The sequence below is a fragment of the Chelonoidis abingdonii genome, chromosome 2 (genome assembly GCF_003597395.2).
Source record: "Chelonoidis abingdonii isolate Lonesome George chromosome 2, CheloAbing_2.0, whole genome shotgun sequence".
Classification (NCBI taxonomy): domain Eukaryota; kingdom Metazoa; phylum Chordata; order Testudines; family Testudinidae; genus Chelonoidis; species Chelonoidis abingdonii.
The window spans coordinates 249,660,563-249,676,969 of record NC_133770.1 but is presented as its reverse complement, the minus strand read 5'-3'; the positions used below and the strand labels follow the sequence as shown (position 1 = coordinate 249,676,969).

At 42.9% G+C, this 16,407-nt stretch overlaps 1 protein-coding gene across 2 annotated transcripts in view; it reads left to right on the top strand.

Annotated features, from left to right (window-relative positions):
• Window positions 1-306: 306 nt before the first annotated feature.
• The window catches only part of SNX16 (sorting nexin 16), a 53,321-nt gene continuing 37,220 nt past the window's right edge, over window positions 307-16,407 (top strand). The window contains exons 1-2 of one of the 2 annotated variants that reach the window (XM_032787161.2): window positions 307-589; window positions 9,507-9,964. In XM_032787161.2, the coding sequence (XP_032643052.1) occupies window positions 9,590-9,964 (375 nt within the window). In that variant the 5' untranslated portion in view covers window positions 307-589; window positions 9,507-9,589. Of the gene's footprint in view, window positions 590-1,020; window positions 1,043-9,506; window positions 9,965-16,407 lie in introns of those variants that run through there. The other variant, XM_032787162.1, reaches the window with a different exon arrangement.

Sequence of the window (16,407 nt, the reverse complement as noted above, 5' to 3'; positions counted from 1 at the left end):
TAGTTCCTCTGGTCAGGTGAACTTCTTAACCCTTTACTGTCTGTTTATGACACCTATGGCAATCTGTCTATTGACTGCGCTGCCTGCTGCTTCACCTGGCTGTGCTGGTACACACTGGAAGTCAGATTCTGTTTCAAGATAGCACAAGCATCAGCAATACAGTCTGCATAGCAAACAGCACTCGTAGCAACCCATCAGACTACAAATCCCAGCATACAATGCGACGCATGGGGCATACGTGCCCGAACACGCAATGCCGTGAGTAGAGTCTGCAGGTCCCAGCATGGGCTGCAGTTTTTGCCGCGGTGCCTGCCGGGAGCAGCCGTCTATTTGTGGCCCCAATGCCTGCTGGGACTTGTAGTCTTAATGCTTTTCAAACTCGCTGCAAACAGTCGGGGGGCGGGCATAAGCCCGCCAGCCCCAGTACCCGCTGTACGGCCGAACCCCACAGGTACTGACCGTTACCCCGCCCCTTCCCTCGCGAACCTGGGCCTAGCCCCGCCTCCCGTGCGCGAGGAGGGGGAGGGGCAGCTGGTGTGGCGGCGGCGGCGGCAGCGGCAGCTGAGCGAGGGAGCGCGACGGGGAGCAGGTGAGGAGGCGCCGGGGTCCCCGCGGCCCTTGGGGCACGCGGGTGGGCGGGGGGCGGAGTCTGTGCGCAGGGAGGGAGCTGAGCCCCCCGAGGGGCGGGGTATTAGCGGCCCGTGGGCGGTGGAACGTGGGCAGCCCCGCGCCGAGGGGGGAGGGTCGCGGTACCGTGACCCCCTGCCGGGCCGGCTGGTCACTGAGACCCCGGTCGCGGGCAGCCCTTGCCCCCTCTCACCCGTAGGGCCCTCGAGCGCTGGGGTGAGGGTAGCCCCCGCCGCAGCCATGGCGCGCGGTGCTCCGAGCCTAGCAGGGCTCGCCCCGGGGGCTCGGCAAGCGCGCCCGCTCCACTGCCGCGCTGGGCGGTTGCTCTGCCCACGCTGCCTGGCCCGTCTCCCCTCCAGAGGTGGCTACATGTTAGTGATGAGCGAATGAAACAAATCCTATATTTCATCGTCAGGTGGGTGAGTATATTTTGCGTCTGGGCTGGTATATCGACCTGCTCTGTAGCGGGCTGGTGTTCAAGTTTTTTGGAAGTAGGAATCGCTTGTGGACCTGTATAATAGGTAAAGAACCTGCGGTCTGGTTCAAGGGGCCTGCCGCTGAAGCCTCATTCTGCTCCCACTGAGGTTTCACTTAATAGCTTAGAAAAAACTGTTCCAACAACATACACCAGGTATGAAGGCCTAAATCTGAAGATAGTGCAGATACTGTAAATGCGAGATACTGTTTCTTATTCATAGAAGTTTTATATGCATTATAAAATACTCAAATTGCCTGTACCAGCATTTTCAGCCTGTAGTTTGTGGACCCCTAGGAGTCCCCAGGCTATGCCCAAGATTTCCAAAGGGGTCTGCATCTCCACTTGAAATTGTTTAGGAGTCTGCAAATGGAAAAACAGTTGAAAAGCTCTGGCCTATATGGTGTAAATTGTGTAAGAAAAAAACGTCCAAATTATCAGGTTCCAGAGGGAAGTTTTCCGTGCATCTTCTTGTGCTGTATAATTAGATGCATCTGATATACCTGTTTATCTAGATTTGGAAAATGTTATGTTAAAAAAGAGCAGTTACACTCTGATGGTGTAATAGAATCTGAGTTGTTTCAGGGTGCCAAATGTTCATTTGCTTGATAGAACACATTCCAAAAGTGTGGTAAATAACAGTTTGTAAGTAATACAAACTAATAAGCAGATGTCAACTGATGACTGGATAAAGGGCTAGTGGTGATTGTTATTTAGTTTTAAAAATGTAAATTATTCAGAACCATTAAGACATGGACATAGGTAGCCTATGTGAGCACACTTTTTTTTTATTGCTGATGCCTTTGTCTTGTTGATTAATAAGCTCCTGTATGTTTTTTCCAACACTTTGCACAACTGGCCTGAGCTTCACTGAGTCTCTGAGCAATATCTCAGTAAACTAATAAATGGCTAAATGGACAGTATCCATTTAAATTTAGTCCAAAATTTATTTTTTTTCGTAAAAACAAGCTTTTATAGAACCTAAGACCAATGGAGATGTTCCTAAATTTTAACAAAAATCAAGTGTTTGAAACCAGAAGTCTAGAAGTGAAATTGACTAAAACAAAACTGACTTTATTGTCCAAACAGAGAAGCACTAAAATTAAACAGAGCATAAATAGTAACAAGTAAATTATTTTTTTAATTCAATCTAAAGTTCTAAATAAAATTTTGTTTACAATATATGATTTTAAGTTTTTGTTGTTTTTAACTTTTTTGTGTCTGGCTTTAGTGAAAAACATGCTGATTTTAAACTGTTAGCAGTATTCAACACATTTAAATACAGACAAATTCTTTCTTTATGGTGTGTTGAGTTTAGATGGTTTACTTCCAGGAGAGAAGAGTTGGGTGTTGTAAACATGGAGGCAGGAGCGATTCTCATCTTTGTTTTGAAGCATGTGATGATGCAGAGATTCTGGAATCCAGTTCTTTGATGATGTTTGTTTAGCAGTTAATTATTTTCAGACAACAACTTCAAGGGTGACTACTCTTTTCTTTCTGTTTAATTCTTGCTTTGTTGTTAGGGTTGAACTATCCCAAACAGAGCTTTGGGAGAGGAACAGATCTCTTCTGAAAAACAGGGAAAATCCAGGTCTCTCTGGATAAGATGGAGAAAAGTTGTTTACTTTGTTGTGGCGTTAGAAAGAGTGTGCTGAATGTTTTGCTGTATGCATCCGTGAAGTAGCTGAGGTGTAATGATTCCGCTGCTTTATTGTAATGAAATATGAGAGTAGTATTAAACTTCAATATATTAGATGAGTAGCTCATTTTAAATGATCCTTAACCGGTCATCCTCAGAGCATCAGTGTGAGCCTCTTATCTGTCAAAATACTTTTAAGCAAAACAATTTTTTGTCTGTTTTGTCTTCTTCCTTTTCATTGTTGTGTCAATCCAACTAAATGTGTAGGAGCAATTACTTTAAGTTCAGCTGAGATTTTGGGCTGTCACTTTTGCATTGTTTTCTTTTGCTGATGATTTGGCTTCCATACAAAGATTCTAGTTTATTATTATATTTTTTAACTCTGCCATTAGCAAATCATGACAGATCAAAATGTTTTTGTTGTTGAAAATTTAAAACTGCGTAACATGATCTACAACTATGAAGTAGTGTGTTCTTCACATTATATGTGTCTTTAAAGTCAGGGCGCCTGAAGGAGTGAAGAACATAAGAACGGCCATACTGGGTCAGAACAAAGGTCCATCTAGCCCAGTATCCTGCCTTCCAACAGTGGACAATGTCAGGTGCCCCAGAGGGAATGAACAGAACAGGTAATCATCAAGTGATCCATTCCCTGTCATCCATTCCCAGCTTCTGGCAAACAGAGGCTTAGGGACAGCATCCCTGCCCATCTTGGCTAACAGCCATTGATGGATCTGTTCTCCATTAATGTATCTACTTCTTTTTTGAACCCTGTTGTAGTCTTGGCCTTCACAGCATCCTCTGGCAAAAAGTTCCACAGGTTAACTGGGCATTGTGTGAAGAAATACTTCCTTTTGTTTGTTCTAAACCTGCTGCCTATTAATTTCATTTGGGGACCCCTAGTTCTTCTGTTATGAGAAGGAGTACATTACACTTCCTTGTTTGTTTTCTCCACACCAGTCATGATTTTATAGACTTCTATTATATTCCCCCTTAGTCATCTCTTTTGCAAGCTGAAAAGTCCCAATCTTATTAATCTCTCCTCATACAGAAGTTGTTCCGTACTCTTGGTCATTTTTGTCACGCTTTTCTGAACCTTTTCCAATTCCAATATATCTTTTTTGAGATGGGGTGACCACATCTGCACTCAGTATTCAAGATGTGGGTGTACAATGGATTTATATAGAGACAATATGATATTTTCTGTCTTATCTATCCCTTTCTTAATGATTCCGAACATTCTGTTCACTTTTTTGACTGCCACCACACACTGAGTGGATGTTTTCAGAGAACTATCCACGTGACTCCAAGATCTCTCTTGAGTGGTAACAACTAATTTAAACCCCATCACTTTGTATGTATACTTAGGATTATGTTTTCCAATGTGCATTACTTTGCATTTATCAGCACTGAATTTCATCTGCCATTTTGTTGCCCAGTCACCTAGTTTTGTGACATCCCTTTGTAGCTTTTCACTGCCTGCTTTGACTATCTATCTTAACTATAGACTTAACTATCTTGAGTAGTTTTGTATCATCTACAAATTTTGCCACCTCACTGTTTACCCCTTTTTTTGAGATCATTTGAATATGTTGAATAGTACTGGTCCCAGTACAGACCCCTGTGGACACCACTATTTTTCTCTCTCCATTGTGAAAACTGACCATTCATTCCTACTCTGTTTCCTATCTTTTTAACCAGTTATCAGTCAATGAGAGGACCTTCCCTTTCATCCCATGGCAGCTTACTTTGCTTAAGAGCCTTTGGTGAGGGACCTTGTCAAAGGCTTTCTGAAAATCTAAGTACACTGTATCCACTGGGTCCCCCTGTCCACATGTTTGTTGACTCCTCAAAGAATTCTAGTAGATTGGTGAGGTATGAGTTCCCTTTATAAAAACCATATTGACTCTTCCCCAACAAATTATGTTCATCTATTTGTCTGACAATTTTGTTCTTTACTGTAGTTTCAACCAGTTTGCCTGGTACTAATGTCAGACTTGGGGTATGTCTACACTACAGGATTACTCCGATTTTACAGAAATCGATTTTTCGAAACAGATTGTATAAAGTCGAGTGCATGCTAAGCACATTAATTCGGCGGTGTGCGTCCATAGTACTGAGGCTAACATTGACTTCCAGAGCATTGCAGTCTCCCCTGCCCGTTGGAATTCTGGGTTGAGATCCCAATGCCTGATGGGGCAAAAAACACTGTCGTGGGTGGTTCTGGGTACATGTCATCAGGCCCTCTCCCCCACCTTCCCTCCCTCTGTGAAAACAATGACAGACCCCTCTTTCATGCCTTTTTTCCTGGGTTACCTGTGTGGACACCATACCATGGCAAGCATGGAGCCCACTTAGCTCAATGCAGCAGCCATGAACATTGTAAACACCTCGCGCATTATCATGCAGTTTATGCTGAACAGAACATGCAAAACCAGCTGAGGAGGAGGTGGCAGCAGCGTGGCGACGAGTGATGAGGACATGGACACGTAATTCTTTCAAACCAGGGTCCCCGGTGCTTTGGACATCATGGTGCTAATGGGGCAGGTTTATGCCATGGAACGTTGATTCTGGGCCTGGGAAACCAGCACAAATTGGTGGGACCGCACAGTGTTGCAGGTGTGGGACGATTCCCAGTGGCTGCGAAACTTTTGTATGCATAGGGCCACTTTCATGGAACTTTTGCCCTGAAGCGCAAAGACACCAAGATGAGAGCAGCCCTTACAGTTGAGAAGTGAGTGGCGATAGCCCTGTGGAAGCTTGCAACGCCAGACAGCTACCGGTCAGTCGGGAATCAATTTGGAGTGGGCAAAATCTACTGTGAGGGCTGCTGTGATCCAAGTAGCCAAAGCAATCACTGAGCTTCTGCTACCAAAGATAGTGACTCTGGGACATGTGCAGGTCATAGTGGATGGCTTTACTACAATGGGGTTCCCTAACTGTGGGGGGCGATAGATGGAACCCATATCCCTATCTTGGCACCGGAGCACCAGGGCAGCCAGTACATAAACCACAAGTGGTACTTTTCAATGGAGCTGTAAGCACTGGTGGATCAGAAGGGACGTTTCACCAACATTAACATGAGATGGCCGGGAAGGGTTCATAAAGCTTGTGTCTTCAGGAACACTAATCTGTTTAAACAGCTGCAGGAAGAGATTTACTTCCCAGACCAGAAAATAACCATTGGGGATGTTGAAATGCCTGTAGTTATCCTTGGGGACCCAGCCTACCCCTTAATGCCATGGGTCATTGAGCCATACACAGGAAGCCTGGACAGTAGTAAGGAGCAATTGAACTATAGGCAGAGCAAGGGCAGAATTGTGGTAGAATGTGCATTTGGATGTTTAAAGGGTCGCTGATGCATTTTACTGACTTGCTCAGATCTCAGCCAAACCAATATTCCCATTAAAAGCAGCAGAGAGTCCTGTGGCACATTATAGACTAACAGACATATTGGAGCATGAACTTTCGTGGGTGAATACCCACTTCATTGGATGCAACAATATTTCCATTGTTATGCTGCTTGCTGTGTGCTCCACAATCTCTGTGAGAGTAAGGGGGAGACATTTATGGTGGGGTGGGAGGTTGAGGCAAATTGCCTGGCTGCTGCTCATGTGCAGCCAGACACCAGGGCAGTTAGAGGAGCATACCAGGAAGCGCTGCGCATCAGAGAAGCTTTGAAAATCAGTTTCATGATTGGCCAGGCTACGGTGTGAGAGTTCTCTTTGTTTCTCCTTGATGAAAACCTGCCCCCTTCTTGGTTCACTCCACTTCCCTGTAAACTAACCCCCCTCCCCTCCCCCCTTCGATCACTGCTTGCTTTCAAAGGAAATAAAGTCACTATCATTTAAAATCCATGTATTCTTTATTAATTGATTACAAAACTAGGGAGAGAACTGACAAGGTAGCCCGGGTGGGGTGTGGGAGGAGGGGAGGAGAGAAGGAAGGAAAAGACCACTTCAAAACTTGTTGAATTACAGCCTTTTGCTTGGGCTGTCCACTGGGGTGGAGTGGCAGGGTGCATGGAGCCTCTCCCCTCTGCGTTCTTGGGTGTCTGGGTGAGGAGGCTATGGAATGTGGGGAGGCAGAAGGGCCATTATGCAGGGGCTGCAGCAGCACTCTGTGATCCTGCTGGCGTTCCTCAAGCTCCACCAGATGCCGGAGCATGTCCATTTGATCCCGCAATAGCTGCAGCGTTGCATCCTGGCTCCTCTGATCTTCCTGCTGCCACCTCTTATCTCGAGCGTCCCTCCTGTCCTCACGTTCGTTGGCTGCTTTCCTGTACTGTGATACTGTGTCCTTCCATTCATTCAAATGAGCTCTTTCACTGCCGGTCGATTGCATGATTTCAGAGAACGTTTCATCTCGTGTGCGTTTTTTTCACCTCCTTATCTGAGATAGCCTCCCTCCTGCGTCCCAAAGGCTTGAAAAATTTGCAGCTGCGGGAGGGGAAAAAAGGGAGAGAAGTATTTAAAAAGATACATTTTACAGAACAATGTGTGTACTATTTCCTGGTGAACAACACTAATCACATTACATAGCATATGTGATTTCAGTACAAGTTCGCATTTTGCATCTTAATATTGAGTGCCTGCGGCTTTGGTGTTAGAGATCACAGGCACAGGGCCAGGCAACAGAATTCAGCTTGCATGCAGCCATGGTATGCCATTCTTTTGGCTTCTGCAACCTTCATAAAAGCAGGACCCTCCTTTCCCATACCAAGCAAAGCCCGTTGAGTGCTGCAGTTTTTGTGTTAAGGTGTAGCAGCAGAAACCAAACTAACCACCCGCCGTGGCCCCCCCGCATCCAATTTCTCAGCAGCAGAAACCAAACTAACCACCCGCCGTGGCCCCCCCCCCCGCATCCAATTCTCTGGATGATCACTTTACCCATTCCCCTACTGCAAGGCTGGTATCAGGGAAGATCCCTGCTAGCCAAACGCAAACAGCTCAGCGCCATTCCCCCCCCCCTCCCGGCTTGGCTAACTACGGGGAGGATTTCTTTTCAGCCACGGACAAACAGCCCCATAGGACCGGCCACCTCTGTCCCCTTAATTAAATTCCTGTATTTCAACCAGGTTACCATGAACAATATCACTCTCCTGAGGATAACATAGCAAGATAAAGAACGGATGTTGCTTGAATGCCAGCAAACACTGGGACCATACACTGCCATGCTTTGTCATGCAGTGATACCAGATTACTTGCTACTAGCATGGCGTATAAGTGTCCTACAATGGAGGATGGAATAAGGCTGCCCTGCCCAGAAACATTCTGCAAAGGCTTTCGGAGTACCTCCAGGAGACCTTCATGGAGATGTGTCCGGGTATGAAGCGGAAATCCTCCAGGGACGTCAACAGACTTTTCCAGTAGCTGTACTGGCTGCGAATGCATCCTAAGTCCTCACGGCAAATTAATCATTAAAATACGTTGCTTTTAAACCATGTATAATATTTACGAAGGTACACTCACCAGAGGTGCCTTCTATGGCTTCATGGTCCGGGATATCGCCTTGGGAGGGTTGGGAGACTACTTCAGTCAAGCTGAGAAAAAGTTCCTAGCTGTTGGGGAGAACGGTGTGCTGTGTGCTCTCCACAAGCTCATCGTCGTTGTCGTCATCATCATCATCTTGCCCGTCCGCAAAATCCTCAAGCATGGCTGAGAGTACCCCCTCCTCAGAATCCACGGTCAGGGGTGGGGTAGTGGTGGCGGCCCCCCCTAGAATTGCATGCAGCTCAGCGTAGAAGTGGCATGTCTGCGGCTCTGCACCAGACCGTCTGTTTTCTTCTTTGGTTTTCTTGGAGGCTTGCCTGAGCTTCTTAACTTTCACGTGGCACTATAGTGAGTCCCTCGTGTGTCCTCTCTGCATCATGCCTTTGGAGACTTTTTCAAATGTTTTGGCATTCCGTTTTTTGGAAAGTAGTTCTGCTAGCACGGAATCCTCTCCCCATACAGACATTAGATCAAGTATCTCCCGTACAGTCCATGCTGGAGCTCTTTTCGATTCTCTTTTTTGATTCTCCCCCCGCCCCACCGTGCTGAGAGCTAGGTCAGGGCCAAGAGTTAGTGGGGGACTTGAGCTCAGCCGGGGTCAAGTTCTCAGCTGGGACTGGCAGAGCTCTCGACTATAGCTGAAGCCCAGAGCCTCTCTCCTATTCTGCCCCTTCTGTGTGTCCAAGGCCCCATCCCATTCTTCCTCTTCCCCTGCAGTTCTGCCCCCACTCCACCTCTTCCCTCCAAGGCCCCCACTGCTTCTTCTCCCTCACCCTTACTGCAACCCTGATACTGGAAAAACTCTATTCCCCTTCCAGGGCCCCAGGGACACAGCAGGGAGTGAGAGTTCCTCCAGCCATGGCTGGGGGAGATTTTTCCGAGCGTCCCAAATGCGCCACTGTTCTCCCTTCTTGGCGGTGTGAGGTTTGGGGAGGCTTGGCTTCCATTATGCATCATTTATGATGCAACAGTATTTAAATACAATCCTTTTCTTTGGGTTTGTGTGATAGGATGCAGGTCGTTACCTTAACTATCCATTCAGGTTCTAATGGCTCTGAGAGGTAGGGGACCTCTCTGACAATGTGCCTTTTAAAAATTAAAGATTAACTTTTGAGGGGGCACTTAACATGATTGCAAATTCCATGTAATGGTGTTTTAACTGCTATCTTAATGTAACTGTGGACTCCTCCAAATACAGTATTTTAATATTATATTCATTGTAGAAATATTAGGAAAGATAGTCATTTCAAAGTTTTTTTTGTTTTGTTTCCAGATATTGTATCCTTGAAAAGAAGAGAATGAATCTTAAATTGTTGGACCACAAAGTGTAGATTTGCTGAAGTTTTCTAATGAAGAATGGCAACTCCCTACGTTCCTGTTCCTATTCCTCTAGGAAGTTCCTCTTCCAACTTTACAGCAAACAGAAACCAAAGAAGTTCTTCCTTTGGGAGCATCTCAACAAATTCAAATTCTTCAAAAGGGCAGCTGGAGGACTCTACCATTGGTAATTTTAAAAAGATGAGTGTGCCTGAACAGATTGGCTCCACATCATCTATATGTAGTAGCCCACTTGTTAGGACTAAATTTACAGGTGTGGACACATCTATTGAATACTGTACTCAGCCTATGGAAGATGTTGAGCAAAATACAGACTCTGGGAGCTGGGAAGATCGACCTTCTACACCTACCATTCTGGGTTATGAGGTGATGGAAGAAAGGGCAAAATTCACTGTAAGTTTGTTTCAGAGAAGTGCATTTCCTCCTGTAAAAATAATGGGATCATTATTTTATTCCATAATGCTTTTCATTTAAATAATAAGCCTTCTGTGCAAGGATCTCAAAGTGTTTTACAAACTTTAATTTAGCTTCAGAATACTGCTGTGAGGTGTCAGAGTAGTTTCCCCATTATACAGATGGGGAAACTGAGGCACGTAGGTTCTCTTTCCCAGAGTGTCAGACACTCTGCAATAGAGCCCAGTTCATTGCCTCATAGATTCCAAGGTCAGAACAAACCACCGTGATGATCTAGTCTGACCTCCTGTATAACACAGGCCCATTGAATTCATCAAAAATAATGCCTAGAGCATATCTTTTAGAAAAACATCTAATATTGATTTAAAAATTGTCAGGGATGGAGAATCCACCAAGAGCCTTGGTAAATTATTCCAGTGGTTAATTTAAATTACAAACTGTTAAAACTTTACACCTTTTTTCCAGTTTGAATTTGTCTAGCTTCAGCTTCTGGCCATTGGATCATACAGCTTTCTCTGCTACACTGAAGAGCCCGTTATGAAATACTTGTTCCCTAGGTAGCTACTTAAGACTGCAATCAAATCGCACCTTAACCTTCTCTTTATTAAGATAAATAGACTGAGCTCTGAATCTTGCTGTAAGGCATGTATTCTGATTCTTTAGTCATTCTCGTGGCTCTTTGTGAACTCTCTTCCAATTTATCAACATCTTTTTTGAATCGTGGTTACCAGAACTGGCCACAGTATTCCTGCAACGGTCATACCAGTGCCAAATATAGATATAAAATAGCCTCTTTACTCCTGTTCGAGATTCCCATATTTATACATCCCAGGATTGCATTAGCTCCTTTGCCCACAGAAATAAATTAGGAGTTCATGTTCTGCTGATTATCCACTCTGACCCCCAAATATTTTTCAGAGTCAGTGCTTCTCAGGATAGTCCCCCAACCAGGGAAGTGTGGCCTGCATTCTTTGTCTGTAGATGTGTATATTTACATTTAACCTATTCAAAGGCATAATGTTTGCTTGTGCCTAGTTTACCAAGCAGTCTAGATTACTCTGAGTCAATAACCTGTCCTTTTCATTATTTACCATTACCCCATTTTTTGGTGTCATTTGCCAGCTTTATCAGTGATTGTTTTCTTCCAAGGTCATTGATAAAAATGTTAAATAGCGTAGGTCCAAAAACCTATCTTTGCGGAACAGACCTGGAAACACACCCACTCGTTGATCCTTTCCCATGTACAATTATATTTTGAGACCTGCCAGTTTTCAATGTATTGAATGTTTGCCATGTTAATTTTATATCATTCTAGTTTTTACTCAATGTGCGGTACCAAATCAGATACCTTACAGAAGTCTAAATATACCCAAACTTGTAAATTCATCGAAAAAGATACCAAGTTAGTTTGACCAGATTTATTTTTCATTAAACCCTTGTTGGTTTAAATTAGTTACAATACCCTCTTTGTATTCCTGTTCAAGTCCTGTATCAGCTACGCTGTTACAATCTTTCCTCCTTTCAGATCGGAAATTCCTTGGGGAAAAAAAAACACCAAGCAAGTGACAGAATCGTAGCTATCAGGGTTGGAAGGGACCTCAGGAGGTCATCTGGTCCAACCCTCTTCTCAAAGCAGGACCAATGCCTAATTAAATCATCCCAGCCAGGGTTTTGTCAAGCCTGAACTTGAAAACCTCCAAGGAAGGAGATTCCAACACTTCCTGGGTAACCCATTCCAGTGCTTCACCACCCTCCTAGTAAAAAAAGTTTTTCCTAATATCCAACCTAAACCTCCCCCACTGCAACTTGAGACCATTACTCCTTGTTCTGTCATCCGCCACCACTGAGAACAGCCAAGCTCCATCCTCTTTGGAACCCCCTTTCCGGTAGTTGAAAGCGGCTATCATATCTCCCCTCATTCTTCTTTTCTACAGACTAAACAATCCTAGTTCCCTCAGCCTTTCTTCATAAGTTATGTGCTCAACCCCCCTAATCATTTGTCGCCCTCTGCTAGACTCTCCAATTTTTCCATATCCTTTTTGTAGTGTGGGACCCAAAATTCAACACACTACTCCAGATGAAGCCTCATCAATGTCGAATAGAGGGGAATGATCACATCCCTCAATTGCTAGCAACAGCCCTAAATGCCATTAGCCTTCTTGGCAAGAAGGGCACACTGTTAACTCATATCCAGCTTCTCATCCACTGTAATCCCTAGGTCCTTTTCTGCAGAACTGGGACCAAATGGCTAGGCATCTAGTCTGTAGCAGTGGATGGGATTCTTCTGTCCTAAGTGCAGGATAAGTAGCTATGGGAGAGATTGTTCACATTTTAATGTCTGAAAGATAATTTGTCCTCTTTAAAACAAGCATTAAAAGACTGACATGTTTTTTATCTTTACAGCTGTTAAAGAACTTGCTAAAATGCCAAAATTACATGTTTTGTAGCTTCTTGTTTTGCCAGTGTTAGCCCCTTTAAAACAGATCTGTTGTATTCCAAACACTTCAGTATGAATGCATGAACAATAAGCTGCAAACAATCACGTCTGGCATCTCATGTCAAAATATCAGCTTAACTGTTCTGAAAATTATTTATGGAATGTGTGGAATAGCTGCCAGTTGTAATTCCTTTGACATCCCATTTAGAAGATAAAGAAGGCATTTACTTCAGTGGATGTGGTTGAGGCACTTCACTGAGACTTCACATTCCTGAAGATTGTGACATCTAAGTGAAAATAATCACTTGTGGTTTAGAAGCCAATGTGACATAATGTGTACAATTTCCTAGTAATGGTCAGGAAAATACTAGTCACAAAGCAAGTAGGTGCAAATTAGATGGGGCTGGAAATCGGTGAATTGAGATTTTTTTTTTCTCTCTAATTCAGCTTCAGTTTCTTCCAGGTTAATAGTGACTGGAAGTTAATGCCATCAGACACTTAAATATATATTTTAAAAATGAAAATTATGAATCTCTTTGTTAGAAGTTTCTTCACTTAACAGTATTTTAAAGGAAGTTAACATTTATTTCAGTGACTTCATACATTTCTCAACTTTTAACATTATCCTCGCTATCATTCCAAAAAACACATTAGCAAAATTATGTCACATATAAGTTAGTTTTTAGGTTTCTGATAAATATAGCTTCAAAACTGTGGTGACAGAATGAGTGGTGCTGTTATGCTAACAAGTAAATTTGGTCTGAAAAGATGCTAACAGTGAAGTCGTTATAAGAACGACCATGTTCACTTCAGCTTCTTTTAAAATACAAAGAAAATCATCAAATGCAAAAGGACGAAGTAAGATATAAATAAATGCCTCTTCTGTAGCAATTAAGGTCGTATTTAATTAATATAAATATTTTTACAGGATCGGGGCCAAAGTTTTTTTTTAAAAATACAAACATGGAGAGCTTAACAAAAGAGAGACTTGGCTTTGGACTACAATAAACCTTTTGGTTTGGGAATCCTATCTTTTGTGCTCCAGATATTATATTTACATTGATACTTAATTTTTCAGGTTTTTTGCTATTGCTTCTCTTTTCTATAACTATTGCATTTGAAAATGTATAGTGGGGAAGTATTCAACATCTGTGTTCAATGTTTTCAATAAGTAAGTGAAAATCGAGTTACACCTATATATACTATGTGCATTAAGTAATCATTGAATCAATCATTGATAGGTCACATCATTAATCAGACCTGTGAAACCTTCTTAAAATCAATAAGGCACAGAGGAGGAAGAGGGAAGGGGATGGAATCCCAATAGAAATAACTTTTTGAAAAGTTACCAGGAAGAAGACTTCCTTCCTATAGTGGTCAAATACTTTGTTTTATATCTGGTATTCCCTAAAATATAAGTAGCCTTGAATTTCCATTGTTTGTAGTTCTTGAAATTCAATGACTCCTGCAAGAGTTGCTTTGCAAAAGTTAAACTTCATTTTTATTATGGAACACTTTGCTGCTAAAATTTAGTATAAATTTATTGAAATACTTTACTGTTAAACACTTGGTTTCATATAGTAAGGTGGCTAAGCCAAATGATTATTTTTAAAATATAAATCTTGTGTCTAGCGCACAAAGCAATGCAAGTAAAGTTGTAAGCCAGTTATCAGTTGGAAAACCCGACATAAGTCTTGGAAGATATGAGGGAAGGGAGAGTTAAATGATAATCTTGGAAGATGTTGACCCAGAAAATGTTCAGGACATTGACAGATTCATTATTTTCTGCATATACGTAAGCAGTCTGTCCTTTTTGCATAACTCTGACGGCAGAACTCTACAGTCTTTTAAATGACCTTGTGAACTTGTTTTTTATGCTTATTTAATTGCTTGGTAGCAGAGCATTTTCATAAACTGCAGTAACAATCTCTAAACATGTTGAAAATACAAACCAATTGTCAGTTATAGTATGTATATATGAGTGATTTTAGCTTTCCTAATCTACAGTTCTCTATCCTTATGTTTTATCACATCAGCAATTAGTTTGTATCAGTGTCTTGGTTTTGCAAAGGAATCTTGTATCATTAGTCTGAATTACAAGATAAGATCTGATATTTTTAAAGCACTGCACAATGCAACTTACACAGAGAAGTTATTTCTATCAGTCTCAAGGCTTCAACATATAGAATTAGTGACTATAATAAACATAGGGTATGCCTATGCAGCAAAGAAAAACTCATAGCTGGCCAACTTGGGCTCACAGGATGCTGGTCTGTTTCATGGCAGTGTAGACTTCTGAGCTTGGGCAGAGCCCAAGCTTTAGGACCCTGCAGGGTGGGAGGGTCCCAGGGCTTGGGCTCCAGCCCAAGCTTGGAAGTCTACACAGCAGTGAAACAGCCTGACAAGCCCAAGCCAAAGTCAGCTGGCATGGTCTAGCCACAGGTTTCTCTTTACTGTGTAGACATATCCATAAAGACCGGTTCATAGATGTTTGTATTTTCTTTTTCATGTCATTCTGTGTATTTATTTTTAAACCATAGTACAACTGTCTACAATTTTACCTTTATGAAGGACCAAATAAACAAAAAGTAGTCTAACTCGCTGAGAAGGATTCACATAGATTTCTCAGAACTGAGAGTTATTAGCTACTGAGACTATAGCAGAAATTGTATTTACCACTAAAGGAAGAATCTGCTATAAAAAACTTAAAGTACTATAAAATTTCTTATACAAGGGGAAGAAGGTGGTTAAGAAAAATGTATATAGAAGCAGAATATGTATAGGATATCTCTGGGGGAAGAATTGTAAACAATTAAAATTCCAGAAATGTCTTGCTTCTTGTCAATTTAACCAAGGAGCTGTATCAGCCTATACTGTGCAAAAAAAAACAAACAAAAAAAAAAAAAACACACTAGCCCCTGAATATTAACTAAGCTTTTCATTATTTTTCCTTACACTGGGAAATCAAGGTTGTAATCTTGGAGTACTGGAAGTATCTTAACATTGTTTTTACTAATAAACTCATGAGTTCTTGATTCACTGTAGATCTTCATGTACTTAGCTACTATATATTGTAGATCAGTGATACTCAACTTTTCTTTTGGACAGTGTTTAATATTTTCTATATTACAGCACCCCTTTAGCTCCATACCATGCATTCATGAATTTTTCTATACCATTATCTATGCCTCTGTCACTTTTTTTTCCTGGCTCTTTCCTCTCCTCCACATCCAAAAAGGTTGAGTCTCCTAATCATAATGAAAGGTGGAAGAATACTCCCCTGTTGACTGCAGGGAAGGGACAATCTTGAGTAGCCTGGAAGGGGAGTACACAGTGCATGGGAAGAACATGAAGGTTCATGCATGCATGGTAAAGGGGCTTCCACCCTTGAGGTCTGTTGCCTTGCCATTGGGTTGGGATGCGAGAATGAGCTAGTCACCTGGTTCTCCTGGAAGCCCAACCCTCCTATTTAGATTTCCCTGGGCTTTTCAAAAGCCTCTTCCTCCATTGTGGATAAGGCTAAAAGGGACCAGCTTTCAAAGGTAGGTGACACCCAGGATTTCACTGGTGGTCTTTTTGCTATGGGGAAAAATGGGAAACCTGAAATCTTCAGACTAAGGTCCTCCCTTGATAACTGTTGCCTCCCATGCAGGAGAGGTAGAGACATTCAGAAATGAGTTGAGTCCCAAAGGTGGGCCTACTTGGGTCTACCTCCAAGTTATTGGTTGTATGTTGGAAGTCCTGAACACCAGATGGGACCCACTTAAATACTTGGTGTTTGAGAGATGGGGAAGGGGCACTGTAGCGGCCTTGGCCGGGGCTCAGCTCGTGGTCGCAGGGGCTGAGCGAATGTAGTCTGCAGTCCGAGCCCTTGGGTAGGGCTGACGGCGAACAAACAGTGTAGGTGCTCTGGCCCTTTGGAGCAGGGGAGAGCAACAAGCAGGTTAGAGGCTCTGGCCCCTTTGGGACAGGGCAGAGCAATCAG